General features: G+C 34.3%; 1 protein-coding gene across 7 annotated transcripts in view; it reads right to left on the bottom strand.

Moving 5' to 3' along the window:
- Positions 1-23192, bottom strand: part of LOC117103881 (protein polybromo-1-like) — a 37561-nt gene extending 14369 nt beyond the window's left edge. For 4 of the 7 annotated variants that reach the window (XM_033244504.1, XM_033244503.1, XM_033244505.1 and 1 more), the window contains exons 1-21: positions 23139-23192; positions 22354-22536; positions 21884-21981; positions 20774-20921; positions 19667-19804; positions 16230-16403; positions 14274-14507; positions 12934-13139; positions 12393-12741; positions 10991-11155; positions 6627-6758; positions 5625-5756; positions 4658-4808; positions 3983-4149; positions 3145-3575; positions 2588-2723; positions 1993-2151; positions 1612-1763; positions 1009-1147; positions 559-735; positions 278-430 (exon numbers count right to left, since the gene is read on the bottom strand). In XM_033244504.1, coding sequence (XP_033100395.1) covers positions 278-430; positions 559-735; positions 1009-1147; positions 1612-1763; positions 1993-2151; positions 2588-2723; positions 3145-3575; positions 3983-4149; positions 4658-4808; positions 5625-5756; positions 6627-6758; positions 10991-11155; positions 12393-12741; positions 12934-13139; positions 14274-14507; positions 16230-16403; positions 19667-19804; positions 20774-20921; positions 21884-21981; positions 22354-22473 — 3561 coding nt within the window. In that variant the 5' untranslated portion in view covers positions 22474-22536; positions 23139-23192. Of the gene's footprint in view, positions 1-277; positions 431-558; positions 736-1008; positions 1148-1611; positions 1764-1992; positions 2152-2587; positions 2724-3144; positions 3576-3982; positions 4150-4657; positions 4809-5624; positions 5757-6626; positions 6759-10990; positions 11156-12392; positions 12742-12933; positions 13140-14273; positions 14508-16229; positions 16404-19666; positions 19805-20773; positions 20922-21883; positions 21982-22353; positions 22537-23129 lie in introns of all 7 variants that reach the window. The other 3 variants (XM_033244502.1, XM_033244501.1, XM_033244506.1) reach the window with 3 other exon arrangements.
- Between the last annotated feature and the right edge of the window lie 160 nt (positions 23193-23352).

Consider the following 23352-nt stretch of genomic DNA (forward strand, 5'->3'; position numbering starts at 1 on the left):
TTATTAAACTTTCCTTTTCCATTTCCCCATTTATTTAAATTTCTTTTATTTCCTTTTTTTGCTTCATATTTGTTTTCTGTTTTCCCCCTTTTCCCATTTGTTTTCTTAATTTTTTCCACTTTTTTTATTCTATTATATTTTTATCTTGGACTAAGCCACGCCTACAACCACATGGATATTTATTGCCTAAAATAATAGTTTAGTGTCTGCAGAGGACGGGAACATTTCAAAAAACAATTGGCATCTTTGTGTGTGATATTTATCATAGAAAACTCACCTCTCTGATTTTTTCAAATACTGTTACTACTTCATCTTCATCATCTTTCTTTTCGTTACTGACCTGGTTTGCGAACACCGACGCAACACGAACCTTCGAAGGTATGTCAGTACGTGGTATTAATTTACTATTTACAGCTGTTTGTGACCAAATCTAAAAGATTATGAAAAAAAAAAAAAATTTCACAATGCAATCAATGATTATCGTCTTTATATTCTATTCTGTGCAGTGACATACCATTCAACCTTCTGCAGGATTGACAAATGTAAAAGTGTTCCTACCTTTATTTTTTTGAAAGCTTTGGCTTTAGCAGAGTACCGAGATTCGCAGACGTAAATATCAGCCTCGGGAAACCCCTCTGGCTTGTTTTTGAAATAGTCTTTGACGAACATGACAAAACATCGACCAACCACCTTGTTGAATTTTACCTTGTTGTAATAGTCACTTTTGAAAACCTCCTAGATAAAAAAAATGACCAAGTTAGCAATGAATAATCTATATTATATAAACAAGTTACCATAAGGAAGGATGAACTAGGAATAGAGTGAAGGATTTCTAAGCCAGAGATGTTAAGGCTTAATATGTCTAGGCCTGAGACAGTTAACCCTAAGATGCCAGGGCTCATATATTAACTGTATGCTTAGGTTTGGGGTGTTACTTCTAGGCCTAGAATGTCAACTTTTGTTTGTTATAGAATGAACCAAAATTAAATCAAATTACATGACCGTTACCTTCTCGAGGAACTTCCTGGTAGCCAGGTGGAATGTTTCATTTGGACGCAGGTACCAGTTGCCATGCAACCAGTTCTCACCATCGTCATCCCTCCATACACGGTTGATACAAACAATGTGTGGCTTCAGATTCTTCTCACTGAAAAGCAAAGAACAATGTTAGTACTGAAAATGTAAAAACAAATTTGATGAAGTTTCAAAAACAATACATTGTGTTTTAAATAATACATATTGGACTTGTTGCAGCATTAATATTTATACATTCTTTGAGTGTCCTAAATATAGAAAACATGAAGGCAGGTTGGTTAGTATGTACTCATCAAAATGAATGTTAGTGCAGTAAATGACCATACCATTGTTGTGATGCTTCAAATTAATATTTCTGAGTCTTCACTGTGGCACTTATTTAAGAGAGACTTTTTTTAGGGTACCACATTTTACAAATTACTGGAATGTTAAAATGATACTATGTGTTGCATATAGGCCTAGCCAATTACATGATATTAAATAAATATTACTTATCTTTTTAAAATCACAACACATAATGTTTCAAACACTCTGACATGAACGTTCAATTGTATTAGGGAATAACAATTTTCTCACCTTGGTTCTACGTAGATAAAATCTCCAACTTTGTACGTCTGACCCTGAACAACTAACCCCTCAGGGTCCCCTTCCTCCCCTGCCTTGACCACCTCGCCATCTTCACCTTGTTCCCCATCATCTTCTTCCCTCTTTTCTGCATCTTCTTTCAACTATAAGAAATTCAAAAATTCATTAATTACATAACTTTATTAGTTAGTTAAAAAATAAGCAAAACAAAAAAAACCACACAAATAAACAAGTGTCATGAAAAAAATTGTAAAAAATATGAGTGTTAAATAGTCCAGGGCACTGAATCACAGTAAGTGCAAAAGTAACGACTTCAGAGTCCAAACCAAGTCCCTGTGACAAATCACAGGGACTATATCACGATGTTCTTACCTCATTTGGTAACTTCTCTTTCTTCTCCTTGTCCAGAGCGTTTTGTAAGTGCCTATGTGTGTAACTAAGAGCAGGTGATAACAAGATCTCACCATTCTTGCAAATCTCATCGCGAATCGTGATAAAGAACTTTTGGAGTTCAACGACATCTTCATACAACTGGAGGTAATCAAAAACCACAAGGTTATAGAGGAACATAGTTATATAATTGCGAAAGTTGTTTAAAAAAAAGTCCTCTAATAATTTAATTAAATATGCAAGAGTAAGTGAGGAAGGAAGGATGTGCTTTACCTATGTTTGTGTGTGTATCTGCATTGTGTAATTAATAGAAATGACTACCCTGTTGATGGTAAATCCTCTGGTATTCTATATAAAACAAAGCCTTTTGCTTTATAATTATTCTCTTACTGTGGGGTGGAGGGGTCCCTTTGTGAAATTGGGACTATTTTACTGTCTGTGATGTTTAAGTGGGCACTGTCTAAACAAGACAGTGAAGAATCTGCTTTGACAATCCCTTATTTTTTAAGTAAATGTTTTCAAGGGTTCATGTTTTAATTACTTTGCTCATTAAAGTTGAAGATTTTCTCTAACGAACCTGAGAGTCTGTCCTTGAAAGCTTCCTAGCTTGTTCAAAAATCTCAAACACTCCATCCTGGAAACGATCCAATCTACGGAAACATCCTCGGTCTAGAAATTTACGTAGTGTATCTAGATCCAATGAAGAGGGCACACTGCAAGAAAACAGAAAAAAAGTATGACAATTTGGTTGAAGAAATATTTCTGTTTAAGACAAATAACAAATTAACAGGATTTTGCAGACTGACCTAATAAGTTTGTATATATTCCACTATTATCTATTTATTTAAAAATATATAAAAGCTTTGCATTAGAGGGCTACTTGTGTAATATAACGGTATATTTAAGTGTTAGTGTTACTATGGTTACTTATATTGTCTGCCTACGTGAGACACTGTAAGCTACGGAATACTGCAGACAGTGCTACCAGTAGGAAAAGGATTAATCTTGCACAAGTTTTCAAATTAAACAAACCATAACATACGAGCAATGACAATGGCTTGGGCTACAACTGTGCGTAGGGAGGAATTTCTAAAGGGGGAGGAGTATCAATAGATAGCAGAGTGGTACCTGTACCTCTCTTTAGTTTCAGCAGGTGGATCTTGCTCTTCTTGAGCTGGCTTTTCAACTGTCTCTTCCCCCTCTTTTTTCTCCATTGGTATTTCAGCTAGCGAGTCACTATAACAGCGGCCTTCTTCATCTTGGTGATTGGCGACTGACACAAACAAACTTGTTAGAATTTCTCGCACCATGCCCATTACTTCTGGTACACCGGACACTTCATTACCCGTCAGTTCGCGTCTAGCTCGCAACAGCTCCCTCTGGAGGGTCAGAGCGTCCTTGTATATCCAAGAGTCGGGCTCGTTGAATTTGCAAGCATTGTCGAACAAGAGGAGAAAGTCATTGACCATGTCGTCTATGGTTTCATACTGTTTACTGTTCATCCGTTGTTGGATGCGTTGCATGTCTATGGGCTTCTTAATTACTTGATAATATTCTGGGTACTCCTACAAGATAAATTATATAAATCTGACAGTAAGAATAATTATACAGTACTCATCATTATCGTTTGGCTGTAGAACAGGCAACCACAAGCTATACTGAACATATCAAATCAGCTATAAAATACTACAGTCAGCACATATAGAGTACCTGTGAACCATTATTTAAGGTTGGTTACAGAAAAAATAAAAGAAAATTTTTTTAGCGCAAGAAAGTAATTTCTTTTGACAGTCAGTGTAACCTCATTTTACCAGATTAAACAAACAATCAACAAACACTGTTAATGGTTTGGGCTACAGCTTGGAGTACTTAAATGAAAAAAGTTCTACAAAAAAAACAAGGAAAACAAACAGGGTAAAATGTGTGGTGTAATAAGTTTTATTAAACAAACAAATAGTAAACAAAGCCTTACGTTTTTAGATGGCAGGCGAATGAAAGGTACAGCCAATTCTCTCTGGGCAGAATCCCTGTAATCTCTGATGACAGCATACAGTGAACTCAGCTTCTGGGAAAGTGGTGCTGGTCCTTTGGGCAAGTTGGCAAGAGATGCTTTCTTTGGGCTTCCATATTTGGGTTTACCTACCACCAAAAAAATAAACATGTATTTAATATATTATTTATTTGCCATATCAATACAACAACATTTAACAATTTTATATGGGAAGAAATACTGTACACTTTGCTGGATGAGAAGAAAAAAAGTACATTTCTCTGTGACACAAACAACTACATAGATACTGTACAAATGTACTATATAAGGAAACCTGGTATATTGTAGATAGCACATCCAAAACGTAATCAGAGGTTTTTGGTTCCATATTCTAATTGAGACAAAATAATAAATAATAATAATAATAATAATAATAATAATAATAATAATAATAATATATGTTAGGACTTTTCATATCAATTTTATTTTTAACAGCTAAGGAGTGTAGACAAATTATAGCTGGCCAAGGGAGTGTTATTTTTGTATGACCATAATGTAAAGTGTTATAAAATGAATGTAATTGTAAGGTAAAACAGCAGCATGTGTTTTGTTGACTTGTGCTTTTTGTATAAATGAATTTTCACTACTACTACTTACCAGGGAGTGGGCCTAACTCTCTGTAATACTTTTTCAAAATCGTTTCCAGAAGGTTTGCATCTTGATAGACAAGGGAGCCCTCTTCATTGTACAGCCTGGCATTGTTGAACATCAACTGGAAACTATCCAATACAGCTTCTTCACTTGAATACTACACAGAAAAAACAAAGAAGATATAAATCACTACAATGGTTCATTCTAAGCTATTAATATTTCATTATTATTTCACATATGGCCTGAATTTCTGTGAATCTCATCTTAATATTATTGTCAGCATTGTTAATGTTTTGCTGGCATTGTTGTCATTGGAAAACGGTTGGTGTCACTGTTGTTGGCATCCTTGTCACTGGCACAGCTGTTGCCTAAATTTGTGTCATTTGGCGTCATTGTCAGTTGGTGTCACCACTGTTTTCATCATTATCAGAAATGTATAAATAATTCTCTAGGTAAAATAACTGGTTTTCAAGGAAAGTCAATCTTAAAGTCAATCTTAATATCGTCGTTAAATATTATTACCAATATTATCTGCAAGGTATAAATGGTAGTTACTTAGGATAAATCATAGCAATTATTATTGTTGTTAATTTGCTATTACTTCCAGTTACAATATTTTTTTTGTTAACTGGTTTTAATAAGAAGCGGTTTGGCGCAGCGGGAACGGTCTGTTGTCCCAACCTTGAGGTCAGGGTTTCAATCCCTCGCTGTGCATTTCACTTGTGTCCTTAAGCAAGGCACTTTATCTGCATTGCTTCTCTCCACCTAATATGGCAGCAACGCTAAAGCATGTGGACCCAATCACCAGGGAAAAACTTACAGCGCTTCGTAACTGAAAGGAAATGCGCTATATTATAAGCAACAAGTTGCAAGTAATATACTACTACTACTACTGCCAATTTTTCTACTGCTACTGCTGTTGCTACTACTATTATTTATATAAACAATAAATTTTAGGCACAAATTGAGTTACCTTTTCAGCTTCTATGTCATTCCTGATTGTTGTAAGGTCGATTGGTTCTGTGATCACTTGGTAGTAGTCCGGATACAGCTTCTTGGAGGGTTTCTCCACAAACAGTTCAATAGGAAATCTACCAAGCTCATTCTATAGTAAACATACACAAAAAAATACTCATATCATCACTTGTATTATTATTTTAATTACCTTTACTCTGATATAAAAATACTGCTGATTATCAAGATAGAACTTTTGTTTATTTTGTCTTTCAATGATCTTATATTACTTTTTTGGGACCCTGCAGAAATTGAGCTTGAAATGATGTATAATAATTGTGCATTTGATTATTAAGTGTTATTATATTAATAATATTACATAAAGGAGAGGCAGTCTTTAGAACATTATTATAGTCATTATAATGTCATTATATTCTATAGACCATTTCATGGGATTTATTTTGAAACGGCGCCGTCAATGTCTCGCAACTCACTGGGGGGGGGGGCTTAAAGCGGCCTAGCCTGAGCAGCTGGCTAGTTACGAGTAAAGCACTGCGCAGCGGACCTTTGCCATAGCAACAGTAGACAACAGATACGATCTTGCTAATTACACTGAAATAGCTTTTTAAGACTTAAAATTGTTTTTAATGTAAACATTTCTTGTTTTTTCCGTTAGTTTTTACTCGTTAGTAATTTAGTTTCATCATTGATTTAATCCACGATGGTAAGTATGTAGAGCGAAATGCTAGGCCTCAGAAAGTCCCCCAGTGGTAGTTGCCAGGTTATCGGAAATTTTTATTTCAAATTTCGCGAAAATGGTGTATATAACAATATTATAGTAATTAACTTTCTTTTACATATTTATTTTAAATTTATATAAATATTTGATGTACTATCTCATGTTTGAAAAAGGTAAAATATATTAAATAGAATAAATTAAAAAGTCATCATTTATTCTTAATTATAAACTATTTTCTTATATTGCACTTTAAATCTATGTACTTTTAAACCAAAACAATACCTGATATTTGGCTAATTTGTCACAGATTTGTAGCATTCTTTGTTTCATGATATCCCTGTCGTCCCCATCGCCCTCCTCCCGTTTAAACAACCGCTGTTTCTTAACAAACCCCTCATCATCCTCGAGTTCCCTCTGAAAGTAATAAAAATAATTTTACAAATTACAAAAAGAAACAAAAATTCAGGAAGCTGAGAACATAAAATCACTAAAATATGCTGCCATGTGTTATCATCGAATTTCCTTTAACAAAGGAATCTGAAGGACACTAGATATTGACAATTAAGAACATAGTTCTAAAAAAATTATTGGTATAATCATGGAGGTATAAAAAAAATAATTATATAATCAAGTACAATGGTACAGTGATAATTTGATCATGATCCAGTCTCATAAAAACTAATTTGAGGTTAAAAGCTCATGCATAACCCTCAGCCATAACATTTTCTTTTTAATTACATCATTTCAGTTTCAATGTTAACATTTGAACAGTTCTTTAAAAATAAAGTTTATCTTTATGGTGTGGTATGCTAATAAAAACATAATAATATAAAATAAACAATTTTCCTCAAACTACCTTATTTAGGTATGGGGTCGAAATATGACTCTAAATTTTATGTTTACTTTGTTTCAACTGATGCTTATAAAATCACTGTGGGTAGGTTTTAGTTCGAATAATATGATGAGTTAGTACACCTCTTCATTCATGTATAGGAAAAAACTTGTCCTAATTATGCCTGGCATTAAAATGTTGTTCTGTTTTATCATGGAGGTTTTATAAATACATACCACACCATCACCTTTAGACCTACTGACATGCCAATTAAGTTTTTTCAAAAAGAGGTTCAATAATTTGATATAAATATGAATCAATTAAAAAATATTACTAACAACAAACAAAACCTACTTTTCTTGAACCTACTAACTGCATCTTTAGGCAAGAACGAACTCCCAGTGAATAACAGACCAGCAGTAGCACATGTTATCATAGGCCGCACATTGTTTGAGCTGTGAGCTTTCTCAACCTTTGTTAATCACTTCACTGGCAAGCTAGCCAGGGCTTTATTTATTTATGGTCATGCTTGGCTGGGTTTTAAAGATGGCCTTTGTCCTTGGCCAATAGGACTGCAGGGAATTGTGATTTGAATAGCTGATTTTAGACAAAGTCCTCAAGTCTTTGTTTTCACTACTTCCTACTCTAAAATAACCTTCTTATCACATCAGCCAACTTAATTTATTCAAATTCATAAATTACGTCCTGGAAAATCCCCAAGGGATAAAAAAAGAATGTTCTTATTTTAGAATCACACAAAAAGAACATTATTAATTAAGCAGTATAGTGGTAAAAATTCCTTGAATTTTCTTCAAAAATTGTTTAATTAATTGTTCATATCTCACTATCCTTCTTACTAAAATACATTTCATATATTTTTTATTTATATAAATAAAAAAAAAGATGTTTGCAATAAAGTTTTTTTTTTAAATTTTAAATAAGAGGATGAAGCCCTGCAGTGGATTTTAAAAATTCTTTCAACATTCTGTCCATACTTTGAAGTTTTATGCGACAATCTGTGATTTGTCCATTTATCCATATATATTCATATTTGGTTCTATATAGCGCTTTTCTTTGCAGATACGAAGCGCTTATGGACATGATTCTGTAAAAACACACCCATCAGAGGTATTTTTCACTTACATCTTTGAGGTAGGTGTGTGGACAGTTAGCCTATTCCAACTTTTAAACACACGTACTAATACTTTTAATTCATTAACTTATTTCTGGTTAATATCAAAAAATTCTTAATTACAGTAAAACACTGATTAAGCATCAAAATCAATGTTTATATTAAAGAATTTAAACTATCAATAGACACACTACATATTTATACACTGTATAAATATGTAGCTAAGATAAAAAATGATCTAAAAAAATAAAACAAACAACACAAAGTGCCTCCCCCACTATTAAATACAGTGTCCTCCACTATTAAACAATTTCTGCTGTTCCCCACAGTGTTCCCCAACGATACTATTAGGCCCTATACAAAAAAATAATAGTTTATCATCCTATCTAGGCTGGAAAAGTGACAAGGGAGGGAGGCCTTTTTTAAAATGTTAATAAATCCAATATAACCCTTGGGTTGTTTGCTGTGTGCATTGATACTCAAATTAAAGAGACTCGATGATATCAGTTGAGGGGTGCTAACTCGCAAAATAAGGTGATTTTAGGTTATTTTTTAACTACTTGCAAAGAGATGCTTAGGGAGCGACTGGGAGGGGGGGTCACAAGTAATTTTTGGAGGGTCGTGCGCCCCCAGCGCACCCCGCCTAGATACGCCACTGAAGGTCTCTACAGTTCACTTAAAAACAATTTATGTCATGTACCACAAATGTACACTTTGGTTTATTCATCATGTTTGCCCATTCTGAAAAATGTAATGAAATGTAGCTGAATTTATATAGCGCTTTATACTGATATTTCAAGGAGCTTGAAGTATGGATTAGCTCGCACAGTAACTTGCTTCTCCCCTAAGGGTCTGTCTGAGCTACCCGGTAAAACAGTGCCAGCTACTCTCATCTCTCCAACTCTTGTGATGATTATCTCTTGGCAAGAAATACATCAGACAATTCTTGAATGTAGTCTGAAATGTTGTCAGACTTTCAGATCTCAGTAGTATATCTAGGGTTATGCCAATGGATCTCTGTCTAGTTGTCCAAGTTTTCATAGTGTAATTATCTTCATCACTTCCATTACTTAGTCTCTTTTCCCATTAAAGGTCATTACAGAGCATTTTTTTGTTTTGCAAACATTTCCACAATATTCTGTTTCATGGGGGTTTGATCAGGGTCGTAATCAGTGGCGGTGACCCCGTCAAACAGGCCAAGCCTCAACTGCGACAGTTTGCTTGTCTAACTTTTGCTTAGTGGGAGTGCGGGAGGCCGCTGCAAATTTTGTGAGGCTGCTGCCACTTGTGAGAGATTTGGGATCCCAGATATGCATTTTTTTGTTTTGTGAATTTGTACCTATGCTTCAGTATTTCCTTTTTAATATTCTACTGTAAAAGTACATAGGTCCCTACATTATTTTTAAAAACCTTATTTTAAATTTCATTCAACATTGGGAAGCCTACCACTTATATAATGTAAAAAAAAAAGAACATATACAATGGGACAACAAAACAATTAAAAAAACTATTTCAGTCTACCATATTTATTATTAGTTGGTTCAAAATTTGTCTAACTTTAACATTTTGTAAATATTGTAGCAATCGCAACTATATAGACCACATATATTTTCAGAATTAAAGAAAAACCATATAATGTGAAAAAACTATTAACCCACTTTATTTTTGTTTATGTTCATAAAACCTAAAAGAAAATCATGGTACAGTAGAACTTTGATTTTACGTACGGTACGGGACCGGAGGGCGTACGTAAATCGGGGGATTCGTAAAATAGAGGCTGGGTTAAATTTGTGGTAACCTTTGACCTAATACGTACGTAACGCTCAATATACGTAAGTATGAACGAACGATGTTACCTAGTTGGCTAGACCTAGCCTCTAGGCCTACAAATAAAACCATGTGTTTAGTGTTTTTATTCATCACTTTACGATGTCACAATAAAGTGTTCAAATATAACCATGTGTCTAGTGTATTAATTCATCACTTTATGTCTTTTATTTAACTAAAGAACATGAAAATATTGTAAGATTACCTATACAACAAAGGTATAACTTGGGAATTCCCCTTCATGATTATTCTAAACAACAGAGCTGTGGTGTTGTCTGGGCCTGTTGAGACAAACTAAACCCATGTGCACTAGGCGAGCCAACCAATTATCGTTCGTGTACGTGAAACAGCAAAACCATGTGCACTGCACTGGGCGAGCCAACCAATTAGCGTTCGTGTACGAAAATATGCCTACTCAGCTTCGTGTAGAAAATTAGACCAGACAAGTTTTTCCATGGTTTGCCACACAAAGCTAAGGAGGAAAGCAATTATTTTGAGCACCATCGGTAGTTGTTCATCTCACTCAGTTCACGTGGTTTTAGATTATAACAACCCGGTATTAGACTCAATCAATGTTGCTGTTTAATGAAAATACATTGCATTATGGTTTGTTTATCGTTATAGTTTATTGTTATAGTCTTTTTACTTTATAGTTGCTCTGAAAAGGGCCGTTTGTTTTGAATATTTTCGGGGTTTTTGATGACGTCATCGTCGATACGAGGTTTACGTAAAACCGAGGGTTCGTATAACTGTGGTACGTAAAAACGAGGTTCTACTGTACTAGATTTTGAATTCTCTTTACATTTTCTTCTTTCTCTTTTCCTTCATTCTTCTACCTTTTCCTTATATCCTTACCTTCATATCTAGCTTCTGTAGTTCTCTCTTTTTGATATGTAGCAGCCTTTGCAACTTGTCAGCGTCTTTGTAGAGGCGGCTAGTTGATTTGTTGTATTGCTTGGCATTGCCAAAAACCAAATCCATTTCATGGCCTAGATCCTCTAGGGAATCATATTTACCACTCTGCAACAAAATAAAAATTAAGAATATACACACTATTTTATCGGGTCTATTTTGAAACGGCGCCACCAATGTTTAGCAACTTTTTGCTGTGGAACATACAGCAGCATATCCTGAGCAAATTTAATTTTTCCAGACACATATCTTCTTTTGAGTACTTTGACAACTAAAAGCATTGCAGGTTTTATGCACCCCTATTTTCTTTTTTTGTTTTGTTTTGCCATTCTGTTTTGCAATGACTAGCCTAGGCCTCTACAACAACAAGGTCGTACACCAGTCACAGAGCACAGACAAACACTGGTAAACGTAGACCAAAATGCCTAGGCTGCTGATGTGGTAGTTGCCAGGTTTTTGGAAATTTTAATTTCAAATTTAGCAAAAATGGTGTAAATGACTCTGTCCAAGCTACACTTAACCAAGCTATATTCCACATTTCACAAGCTCTACTCTGCAAACTGAAGCTCTACTCTTCCATAACTGCATGAAGCTCAAACCTGCAGCTCCACTCTCTGACCACAGCTTGTCTTCTAGCTGCTAGTCTACTCTTGAATTTCCACTCCTCTTAACCTCCAGCCCCACAATCCAACACAAAACCTAGAGAACTAGCTAAAGTTCTTTAAATTGTTTAAATAAGATACTGTAAAATCTCGAATTGAAGCCCAATGGGCTTAATCTCGAGAAGAGGTCCATTTCGAATTGAAGCCTCCTCTATAGTTTGCAAAATTAGCCTCGAAAAGAAGCCCATCAAGAAAGCATAGGTTATATAGTAGACATAGTACTGTACATACACTGTACATGAATTTCAATGAAACAAAATAAATTTAAACACACTTCTACAGTAGTTTAGGTGATTTAATGCCAGTTAATACACTCCATGATACAGATTGATGTTACAGTGGCCCATTTATTGTTTACTAGTTCTCAAAATTTATAGCATTCATTTCAAAAAGAAGGCCCCTTCACAAAAAGTAGCCTAAAAAAGAAGCCCATCTTGAAAAGAAGCCCATCCAAAGATTACAAGAAAATGAAGAAGCCCAGGGCTTCAATTCGAGGTTTTAAGGTATACTGTACCTACCACTTTTAATACGATACGATATGAGATTCTATATTTGCAATTGTAAGACACAAATTTAAATGTACATTTTTGAGATACAAAAGGTTACTTAAAGTTCTAGGGATCTATTTAGGTTGTCTTTAATTTTAAATTTTTAACAAAAAGGTATAGGAATGGTAATCTCACCTTCAACTTAGCTCTGATCTTCCCTAGTGCCATTGGGTTCTTGATCTCTTCATAATAATCAGGATAATGCCTCCTACTTGGCAGACGATAGAAAGGCTCTGAGATCAGATGGCCTGCCGCATTCTTCTGTTTCACAATGACATCAAAAAGCACATGTAACGCATCGTTGGAATCCATCAAGAAGCTCTCGGAATCCCATTCATCACCTTCCTCGTACTGCATTGGTGTGTAAGAAGACTCTGGTTCCTCCTCACCATCTGATGGGAGATCTAGAGCCATGTCGATGGCAGAGGTGTTCTCTGGCTGTTCTTGATCCTCAGCCTCCTGATTGAAGTTGCTTCTCCTTTTCCTGGTTTGAATAATCAAAGACAAAACAATGGTGAAGTTCTAATTTTCAAGGTTATGGCTACTGTTACACCAGTCTTATACAAATGTGTTCCTTCTTTAGCATTATTACAAAAATAATAATAATAATAATATTTTAAAGTGCACAAATCTACTGCAGTAGTGCTTGAGGCGCTAAAACATTATTTCAACTTACTTGATTCTCTCAGAAGACTTGGTCTTTGTCTCAACCCCCATCAACTCCTTGCGACGTTCAAGCTCCTTTGCTTTCGACATGATCACCTTCTTCAGCGTACAGGCATCCTTATACACCTGGGATCCAGGTTCGTTGAATGTCTTGGCGTTCCGTACCATTAGGTTCATATCGTCAACTAGTTGATTCAGGCACGTGTACTTTCCACTCTTGGAAAAAAAAAATTGTGAAAATTTGTTTATTAATTCAGTTTGATTTTAATTGAACCCACAGCCAACAAAGATAAGAACCTGAACTTACGTTGAAGAAAAAAAAATTTAGAATAACATATACACACGAAAAAACAAAGTTTAAAACTCATATTGCAATATCCGCTCCCTTTATAACATTAGACCCCAATGAAAGTAAAAATATACATACATCTAAATATCTTAATTCTTTAAAAATTAGTTATTTGTTTACTTTGCTTTTATATTTGTGTAATTGTACAATCAACCTTGTGTGAGTTGAATTCATAATGGATTTGATAAGTCATTCAACTTACAAAAGAGTAATGCAAAAACGATACATATTTGAGTTAAAAATTATGATCAATTATAACACTTCTTGACTTTGAAAAATAATTTAGCATTCAAAAACTGAGCAACAGTGAATGAGATACAGATTTTTGAATATTTAAGAACTGGGGGAAAAAGGTGTAAAAATGGGCGGTTACGCCTCTTTTTCCCCTAGTTTTTAAATATTCAAAAATCTGTATCTCGTTCACCATTCACCAGTTTTTCGTCAAACAACTTTTTTCTGTCTTAGAAAAATCAGTTCTACAACATATCAAATTTTTTTTTTCTCTCGGAGTCTGACTTTAACAAATTTTGAGCAATGTAATAAACTTAGACGAGGTTGACTCTATATTTCAGCTGGAGGGCAGAAATGCACCTTCTTACAGAGGAGACGTTTAAACCATTGGTCCTATGTGTAGGGGATTGTCTCCCGGTGAACCGCCCAATCACCACCAGAATGACCCCACTGGAAATAAGTCTTCTTCAGAATTTTGTGGGTCATCCTTGGTATTCACACTTAATAAATCCATCCATCCATCCATTAATTCAATTAGCACATTGGCACTAATGTTTATTGTTTATCACTGCATCTCTAACAAGATAGTATAATACATACTCCAAGTATCAAACTGCACGCCATCGTGTCCCGACACGATGGCGTGAAGTACGTACAGTATTATACTATCTTATCTGAGATTAATCAGTGGACCTTTTGGCATCTCTAACTGTGCATACAATTGGCATACAAAACTAATGTTGACTAAATACATACGAAGGAAAACTTACACGTATCTTCTTCGCCATATCTTTCATGTCAATCGGATGATCGATGACTTCATAGTAATCCGGGAACTGTGCTGGTTTAGGCAGCTTCCTAAAGAGGGCGCTAACATAGCGACCGGTGGTGTCCCTATGCATGATGACAGCGGTGAATAGTTGCTCTAGGAGGCTGTCTGGATTCTCCATAGCAAAATCAGAGCCCTGCACTGAAGTGGTTTCTGATTGGCCAGCATCATAATCCTGGTAAAAAAACATTAAAACTAATTGAAATTATATATTTAATATATAATTATTTTTATTTAACTAAAAAAAAAGTCTATTTGTGTTAGTTATACGCGTGAGGAACATTTTGTTCTCATAATTTTCAAATCAAAAGATATATAATTCATAAAGATGAAGGAGCTATTTAGTGTTTCAGTAATTGGTAATTAAAGAATCCCAGGCGTATAATATAAAAAAGTTCTTTCATGTTAAACAAATTAGCATCATTGTCGGTAAGAGGCTTAGATATAACTCTAGCTATAGTTGCATTGTATTATGTACAGCGTGGAAAAAAGACAAAGCAGCATATACTTTATTATGTAAATCATATATGACCTTCATTCATGAGAAAACATTTTAATATTATTTTGAGTAAGAAAACCTTAAGTAGTTTAAATTTTTCTTTTAATATTATTAATTATTAAAAATAATGTGGACAAATATGAAATAATCATGCTGATGATTGCATGAAGAAGGCTTTGAAAAAACTGTCAATATTATAATACTTATCAATTTCATATAAATTGTTGGACTAGCATAAGTTTTCATATATTTTCTCCAGCATCATTGTACAATTGTATTCATAATTGTAAGATGCTTGTCTCACTGACAAATGACATTATTAATATTATTTATTACCGTTTTTTTTTTGTTTAATTAGAACACAACAATCATAGTCAAATTAAGCAAGAGACATAATCCTAATTTAAGACACTTACAAAGTATAGATCACCTCTATAAATATAAATTAATATTACACTTATTGCTAAAATATAGTTTTTACAATAGAAATAACTATAATATCAATAAGTATATTATTGATAATATAGTTTTTACAATGGAAACACTTTGGAAACATGAACTATACCACATGCAGACACAAAACACCACTTTCAACAATTTGAAACAATTTAAGAAAAAAACTGGTATAGAACAATAACCATGCTCACATATACTCTATGAGTTTTTGCAAACAATTTCAATCATCAATTTCAATAACCTATCTACAATATCTACAATTAGATTTACTTTTGCAGGTTCAAGCAAAATTAATAATCCACATTCTAAAACTAAAGAACAATAATTTCTTTACAAAACAGTTCATTACACTACAGAGGTAAAACTATTACCGGTAATTTTACTACATAAAATGAAATTAGGTTAATGTGAGAAAATTACACATGCTTGAAATACGAGAGCACAAAATGATAGATTGAAGCTTATGAACGTTAAGTTAATTGATGACTATAACATGCAGGAGATGAAATTAAATGAAAGTACAGTAGAATGATTATTATATGATTTTAAATGAAAAAAAAACTACGAGTGAAGTGCTATGTTCATGCACCATGAATGATCCAATAATTCTATGGTGGGAGGAAACTAATATGCATTACGACAGCGAGACAGTGGCGTATCTAGGAGTATAGACATTGGGGGTGGGGGACAGGGAGATGGTGGGGCCATAATGTTAAATAGGGGACCTCGATGATTAAGTGAGGCATTTAGCTGGCAAGATATTTAGCTGGCAAGATAAGGTGAAATGATTAGATATTTAACTGCTTTAGCACAACTATTTTTAGCAAAGCAAATTCCTAGTGGGGATGGCACCTGAAGGGTACAAGTTTTATTCGGGGAGGGGGTGTGCCCCACAATCCCCTGTAGATACGCCACTGCAGCGAGACACAAGGTAGTGAGTACCTCATCTTCTCCTACTACCTCATCATCATTATCATTATTATCCTCCTGGTCATCCTCGATGACATCACCCTCATCCTCCACCTCCTCATCACTTGATTCTATGGCATCTTCCTCTACTGGTGCCGGTTTCTCTTGTTGCTGGGCAACCTCCATCAAGGAACTACTCCTCGTCCGCTGATGGGAAAGACATTGCAATTAACAAAAACCCCAAATGTTTTCAGTGAGGCTAGAATTACAGTATCCTGCTTGACTCTCCCTGCCCTCGCACCCCCAAAAGCACAACTGATTAAACGAGTGTGAAAACTAAATGTCAGGAATAAGCGGTGAGGGCGTCCTTCTTGTGGCCAGTATGAGTGAATGTGCAAAAAAAAGTCAGTGAAAAGACTGTTGGTTAGTCAAGGTAAGTAAATTCATAAAGTAGTAGTATTATGCAAATGAGTTCTGTTAAAAGTACTCATGCTTTTATAGTAATGATAAAGTATTAATATAATTATATTAATGATAAAATAATCATGCTTTAATTCAATAATAAAATGTAACAATAAGAAAATAAATAATAGCAATACCATAAAAATGAATAATATTAATAAAAATAACAGATAATAATAATAATAATAATAATTCATCTTACCAAGTACCCAAAAAGAGAATAAACCTTTTTTTTTTCTAAAATTATCAATAATCTAAAAAATATTCAAGAGAACAATTGGATTTAGACTAAATTAGGAATTCAATTAGTTCAAGATAATCAGGAAATCATTGCTATTAGTGGTAAATGGTTGTAATATTAGAGATGATTATGGATTGATGATTATGACTAAAACTATATTCTGATCATCATCATAATGGTTAATGTTGTTATTAGTTTCATTCACAGTACATAAAAAAGAAATGCTGAATACTTAACACTATTTTAAGCAATTTTTCAAAGGTAGAAAACACAACCACGCATTGTTTAAATCGTTGTATGTGTAGGAAACATCTATTGTCATTCTTTGCTTGTTTATAGCTACTGTATGTTGATGATTGCTTTTTCTTCACACATATACTACTGATAAATGTTCCTTCAAATATTGGAACTAATACAGTATAACATCAGAAGTGTTCAAGAAAATACTTTGATTAATAGTATGTCAGGCACATTAGAAATATATTGTTTCTATGTAGCCTACAGTAATTTGTACTAACCTAGATAAACAATAAAAAAAACGAACTTATTGTTACAAAACATAAGACAGATTCGTGTTCACGTCATTTCATAAGCTATTTCTAGATTATCCAATGTAATTAGTATCAGGCTTTCCAAGATTCTTCTGTGTATGAATAATCGTTAATGCATACATAGTATGTACTGTTCTTGCTGTAAACATGTGGTGAAAACTCTTACAGTAACAGAACAGAACCAGTGGCGTATCTAGCAGTATTAAAATGGGGGGGGGGTAACATCAGAAGTGTTCAAGAAAATACTTTGATTAATAGTATGTCAGGCACATTAGAAATATATTGTTTCTATGTAGCCTACAGTAATCTGTACTAACCTAGATAAACAATAAAAAAATGAACTTATTGTTACAAAACATAAGACAGATTTGTGTTCACGTCATTTCATAAGCTATTTCTAGATTATCCAATGTAATTAGTATCAGGCTTTCCAAGATTCTTCTGTGTATGAATAATTGTTAATGCATACATAGTATGCACTGTTCTTGCTGTAAACATGTGGTGAAAACTCTTACAGTAACAGAACAGAACCAGTGGCGTATCTAGCAGTATTAAAATGGGGGGGGGGGCGCAACCAAAATATGAGGGGGCGTGGAATTTATTTTCCGTGGCCATGCCCACTGAAAAATATTGCTTCTTAGATTCCCAAATACACGATAACCGTGACAGCATGAGCATAAGCCTAGCCTAATTTTTTTTTGCTTCAAAGTTTTCTAATTGGGGGGGGGGGGAGGTGTGTACCCCATGCCACCTCCCCCCCCCCCTTGGATATGCCACTGGATACGCCACTGAACAGAACAAAGAACAATGACATTGGTAGTCCAGTCACTTAAAGCATTATAGCCAGAAGGGGTATACTGTATGCTTGCAATTCATAATAATCACCAGGGAGGCATACTGTAATCATGTTCCATACATCATAGCCAGTAAGGGTCTATGTTTACATGAATATATATCATAACCATGTGAAGTACTTGCAGTGTTGATACCACTACCACGACTACCATACTGTACATCATAACTCCCAGGGGTCTATGGTTATTTTTTACAAAAAATCATAACCAACAAGGGTGCATAGCAATGTTTCTTATATCCAAAATCATAGTTTTCATACATCATAACCACTAGGGGTCTATGTTATACATCATGACTGCAAAGAGTCCTTTTATATACATCATAGCCCTTAGGAGTCTTGATGCCACTTCCAAACAAAATCAACCACCAAGGGTGTAATGCTTACACTTTATACATCATAACCCTCAGAACTCTATGGTTATATTTAAAACAAACCATAAATCATAACCAACAAGGGTTCTGAGCACTGATCTCTACTATCCAGATTACTCATCGGCCAATCATTGTACAGAAAAAAGTGAAGTGAAAATTTTGGGGGTTCTGAAGTGACGTACCAGTTTAGACAAGTTTCTTTTGCCATTTGTTTAAATTATTCATTCACTTTTTAATAATAAATATAAATTTAACATTATTAAGGATTTACTAATTATTTATTAAGGATTTTTTCAAATCATATAAACATTCGACGCGCCTGTTTATACAGTTTACAAAAGTGTGAGTGAAGTCGCGTTGTTATAGTGACAGTGTCACTAACAATGCAACTTCGCTTGCGCTTTTTAAAACTGCACAAACAGGCGCATTTTCATAAAATTTTATATTCATATGTATTGCAAGAATCCTTATTTTTAACACTAATTTCAACAAAAACTTGGCTAGACTGGTACGTCACTTTATTGTTTAAAAAAAAGTGATTACTATGATGGTGATGGTGTTGATGATGATGAAAATAATGTTGGTAGGTCTGTTTACAAATATATTGGTGTTAAAAATGATGTCAACGACAATGGTAACGATGTTGTTAATTATAAATGATGATGATGTTGACGACAATGGTAATGATGATAGTTTGACAATGGATGTCGGTGGGGCTGTTTATAATTATAGTGGTTTAATGACTATGTTAATGCCAGTGGTAAAGATGATGGGTTGATGATGGATGTTGATGGGGCTGTTTACAATTATAATGGTGTTAATGACAACGTTGATGGCAACATGATGATGATGATAATGGTGTTAGTAAAAATGATGATAATGTGTAAACTGTCTACTATTATTACTAATGATCTATTGCCAATCACAATTCCAAATACACCACACCTTCCTCAATAATACAGTTTTCATTTTGCCCTTTTAATACTTACCCTTCTTTCATAGCTTTCTGCTTCCTTCTGTGCCGTCTTTTTCAATCCGGACGGACCATCCTGCTGCATCATTTCATTCAGACGATCCACAAACAAATCCCAAAGGTCGCAGGCATCTTTATATTCCTGAGATGTTTTCTACCAAATAAAGTAAATAGTTTTTAATATTGTTTAATATTTTGATACCTTAAAATATGAATTTCCAGAAGGCATGGATGATCGACAGTGAACCTAAAATTAGACCTAGGATACACAAGCATTTTTTGGACTAATAGAAAAATATTAATAGAGTATGCATTCAAGACAGCGAATTGAAATGAACAGAACTGTCTGCTCTCGATGTACGGACCAATGCACTAATAAATTTACTGAGACAAACTAGCATTTTGCATATAAAGGTAAATATAAACAAACATTTATAAGTTAATATGTATATACAATATATTTATTGTATATACATATTTATAAGTTAATATGTATATACAATAAATATATGAACATTCATATGTACCCAGGGGTTTAGCCAAAAAAAAAAAAAAAAAATAGGCCGTCCATTTACCAGCGGGGTATAAATACATTTCTAACATGACAGGCGACAAGTTGTAAGTAAAAGTTTTACAAGGGTAGACAATGGTTTAGCCTCACCTTTTTGGGAATTCCCACCAAATGTTGGTATGAAATCAACATAAATTCAATCAATAGGCCTAAACATAAATACGATTTAACTTTAGTTTAATGCAAAATTCGATAGATTCGAATAAGGTATAAAAAGAATTTGCTAAAGGTAGACCAGGCCCAACTAGGCTTGGCTGAGCTGAGCCGGCCAAGCCGTCACAGTAAAAGTGGCTGTCATAAATAATTGTTGGCCATCCAAAAGGTGGCCGGACAGCTTGCTGGCTAAGCCCTTGTATGCAACATACAATAGACCGTTCCGCTCAGCCCCACTCCTTGGATATTGTTGCAAAGGTCAAACAAAATAACAGTGTAAGCATGTGTGTGTGTGGGACAATGCATGACTTTGTAGACAAGTGCGTATTCCAGGTCCTGCTCTGATTGGTCCGTTGCTAAATTTAATTGACACTCTGGAAGTTTTATTACATTGCTTACCACATAGTAAGACTTGGCATTGCTTATCATCAGTTCCACATCAGATGACATTTGATTGACAGTGTCGTACTCATCCATGCGTATCCGCTGTTGGATCTTCAGCATGTCAATTGGGCTGCTCACGACCTCATAGTAATCTGGCTGCGACCTGGAAGTATTAAATTCACATGTTTTTTACGTAAAGAGCAGAGAGGCCAAGGCCACTATTATAATAAAATCAACAAAAATATATTTAATGCTTGCGGTACACCATGTAGATAGTTCTGAAAAGAACTGTTGTTTATTGAGAATGTCTCAAAGTTTTGATTGAGTTGCTTCAATCGTCTTCAGGAGAATAATACGGGCAGAGAATCCAAACAGGAAAATACTAATATGTTTGGGTTCAACATTATAATTATAATAGTTTGATTGACACAGACACGCATGACCTTGTTGATAGTTGCAAAATCTTCAACAAGATGAAGGCGGCAACTTAACGGAAGAAGAAGACAATTTTTACATTCTATTGTGTACAAATCACAGCGGTACACATTTAAAAGCCTACAGTATAACAAATCAAAAGATAGCGATCTGAGGATGTTTACATAAGATTTTAGTAACAGATATAAACACATACACACCCAAATTACTACTGTATGTGGTAATACCACTTAAATATTAAGTTGTTAGGTTGCCCAATCGTAAGATGTATATCTGACAGGGATGTAGTTATGATAAGCGGAAGTGGGCGGGGCCACCCAGGCTTGAAGTTTTTCACCCAGTTTAAAGCTAATTTTTTAGCCCTCCACTCACCAAAATTAACCCCATGCCCATCCATAAAATCTACTCTTATTTTGTTTTACCAATGTTATCACCCACTCGCTCTTAAAATGTCTACCACCCACCATTAGGTTTCTACAGCTACAACCCTGATCTGAGAATGTTAACAGGTAAAAAGGATGTAGCCAAGTTGCACATTTCTTCACAGATTTTTGGCTGTAATGTATGAAACTGGATTCAATTACAGTATATACATTCAATATACAATTATGAGAATAAAATAAATCAGTTGAATTATCACAATTTCCTATCTTGCATACTGCAAACCATAAACAATTGATCAAGTATTACCTCCTCTTTGGGGCTCTGTGGAATGCTTCACAAACTAGTCTTCCATTCTCATCTTTTTGGTTCCGGATGGTTTCATACAATTCATGGCATATGTCTATCTGTAATCAATCAATCACCAAACAAATAAATCAATCAAATATTGAATAATAATCAATCAATCTGTCAGTCAGCTTATATCTCATGATAATGGACCTTTCCAAAGTGCCAATCAAATTTAACAACCGACCAATCAGAATAGGGCAAGGAATATGCACACGTGTTGTATCACAATATCACAGGTTTGCATTTGCGTATGTTTTTAACTGTCATTTTGAAGGACCTTAGCAATATCCAAGGAACAGGGAATCTATAGTAGGTCCATAAAAAATCAATTAAAATATAGAGAATCAAATAAAGTTATCAAATTTCAATCAGGCACAGATAAATGTATTCCCCTGGCAACTGCTAAGGGTTCATATGTTATGTCTTACCACATCCATTGTTTGGATCGATCTTTTGCGCTTCTTGATCGTTATAGAAACCGGTGTTACATTTGAAACTTCCGACATCTCCTCATTAACAGAAGTGGTTGAACGCCGTCTTTTGGACATTTTTCTGGTTTGGTTTTGAATTTCAATATGTTCCAATATCAATCACTGCATTATATGAACTAACTGAAGAAGAAAAAAAAGGAAGAAATTTCTTAAAATTTCCATAAATAGCACAAATTTCACCAATACACAGCAAAACCTTCCCATCTTATGTTACGACCCCAAGTATTTTACTCTAGGAGCCTGATCAAGTGCCCCAGCCAGGCATCCATAATTTAGTTTTACAACTTAAATTATTAATATTATTTTGAAATTCTAAAAAAAAATAAAAATTTTATTATTATAGCTTCTTGACCATTCAGCACACATCCAAGAAATTCATATTCCGCATAATTTCAGTTCAATGGTAGTACGAAAATGGATCATGTACGTCACCGACTAGGCCTAGCGCAACCAGGCCTCTAGCTACCAGCTAGAAAGGCGTATCTCTAGCAGGAGGCAAAGGGCTGGGCCCTCTAACCGTACGGAGTAAACAAACCGCTTCACACGGCTGCTACATTACGCCTTAATAATACATCAACTTTTGCTTAAATATACCACAAGTAACTTATTTTATATGTTAAAAATAGCTTTTTTATATAATTATCCACTAAAAAAAATATTTATTTCTTAACAAAAAGGTGATATTTTAAAAGAAAATCGGACAAAGAACTCACTAAACTCACCCTTCTACGAACGGGTCAAAGTTTATCCACGGTTTATCAGAATATCCATTTTATTTTATAAATATAAATTCATAAGAAATGTTGTATTTATTAAAATATTCAATTTCATAAAAATATATTTAGAGCAATTGAAATAATTAATATGACAAACAACAATTTATATTGATTTATATATTAAATATAATAATTATTAATTTAGAATTTTGATTAAAAC

The sequence above is a fragment of the Anneissia japonica genome, unplaced genomic scaffold (genome assembly GCF_011630105.1).
Source record: "Anneissia japonica isolate Jap-2015-1 unplaced genomic scaffold, ASM1163010v1 scaffold1810_len1271414_cov176, whole genome shotgun sequence".
Classification (NCBI taxonomy): Eukaryota; Metazoa; Echinodermata; class Crinoidea; order Comatulida; family Comatulidae; genus Anneissia; species Anneissia japonica.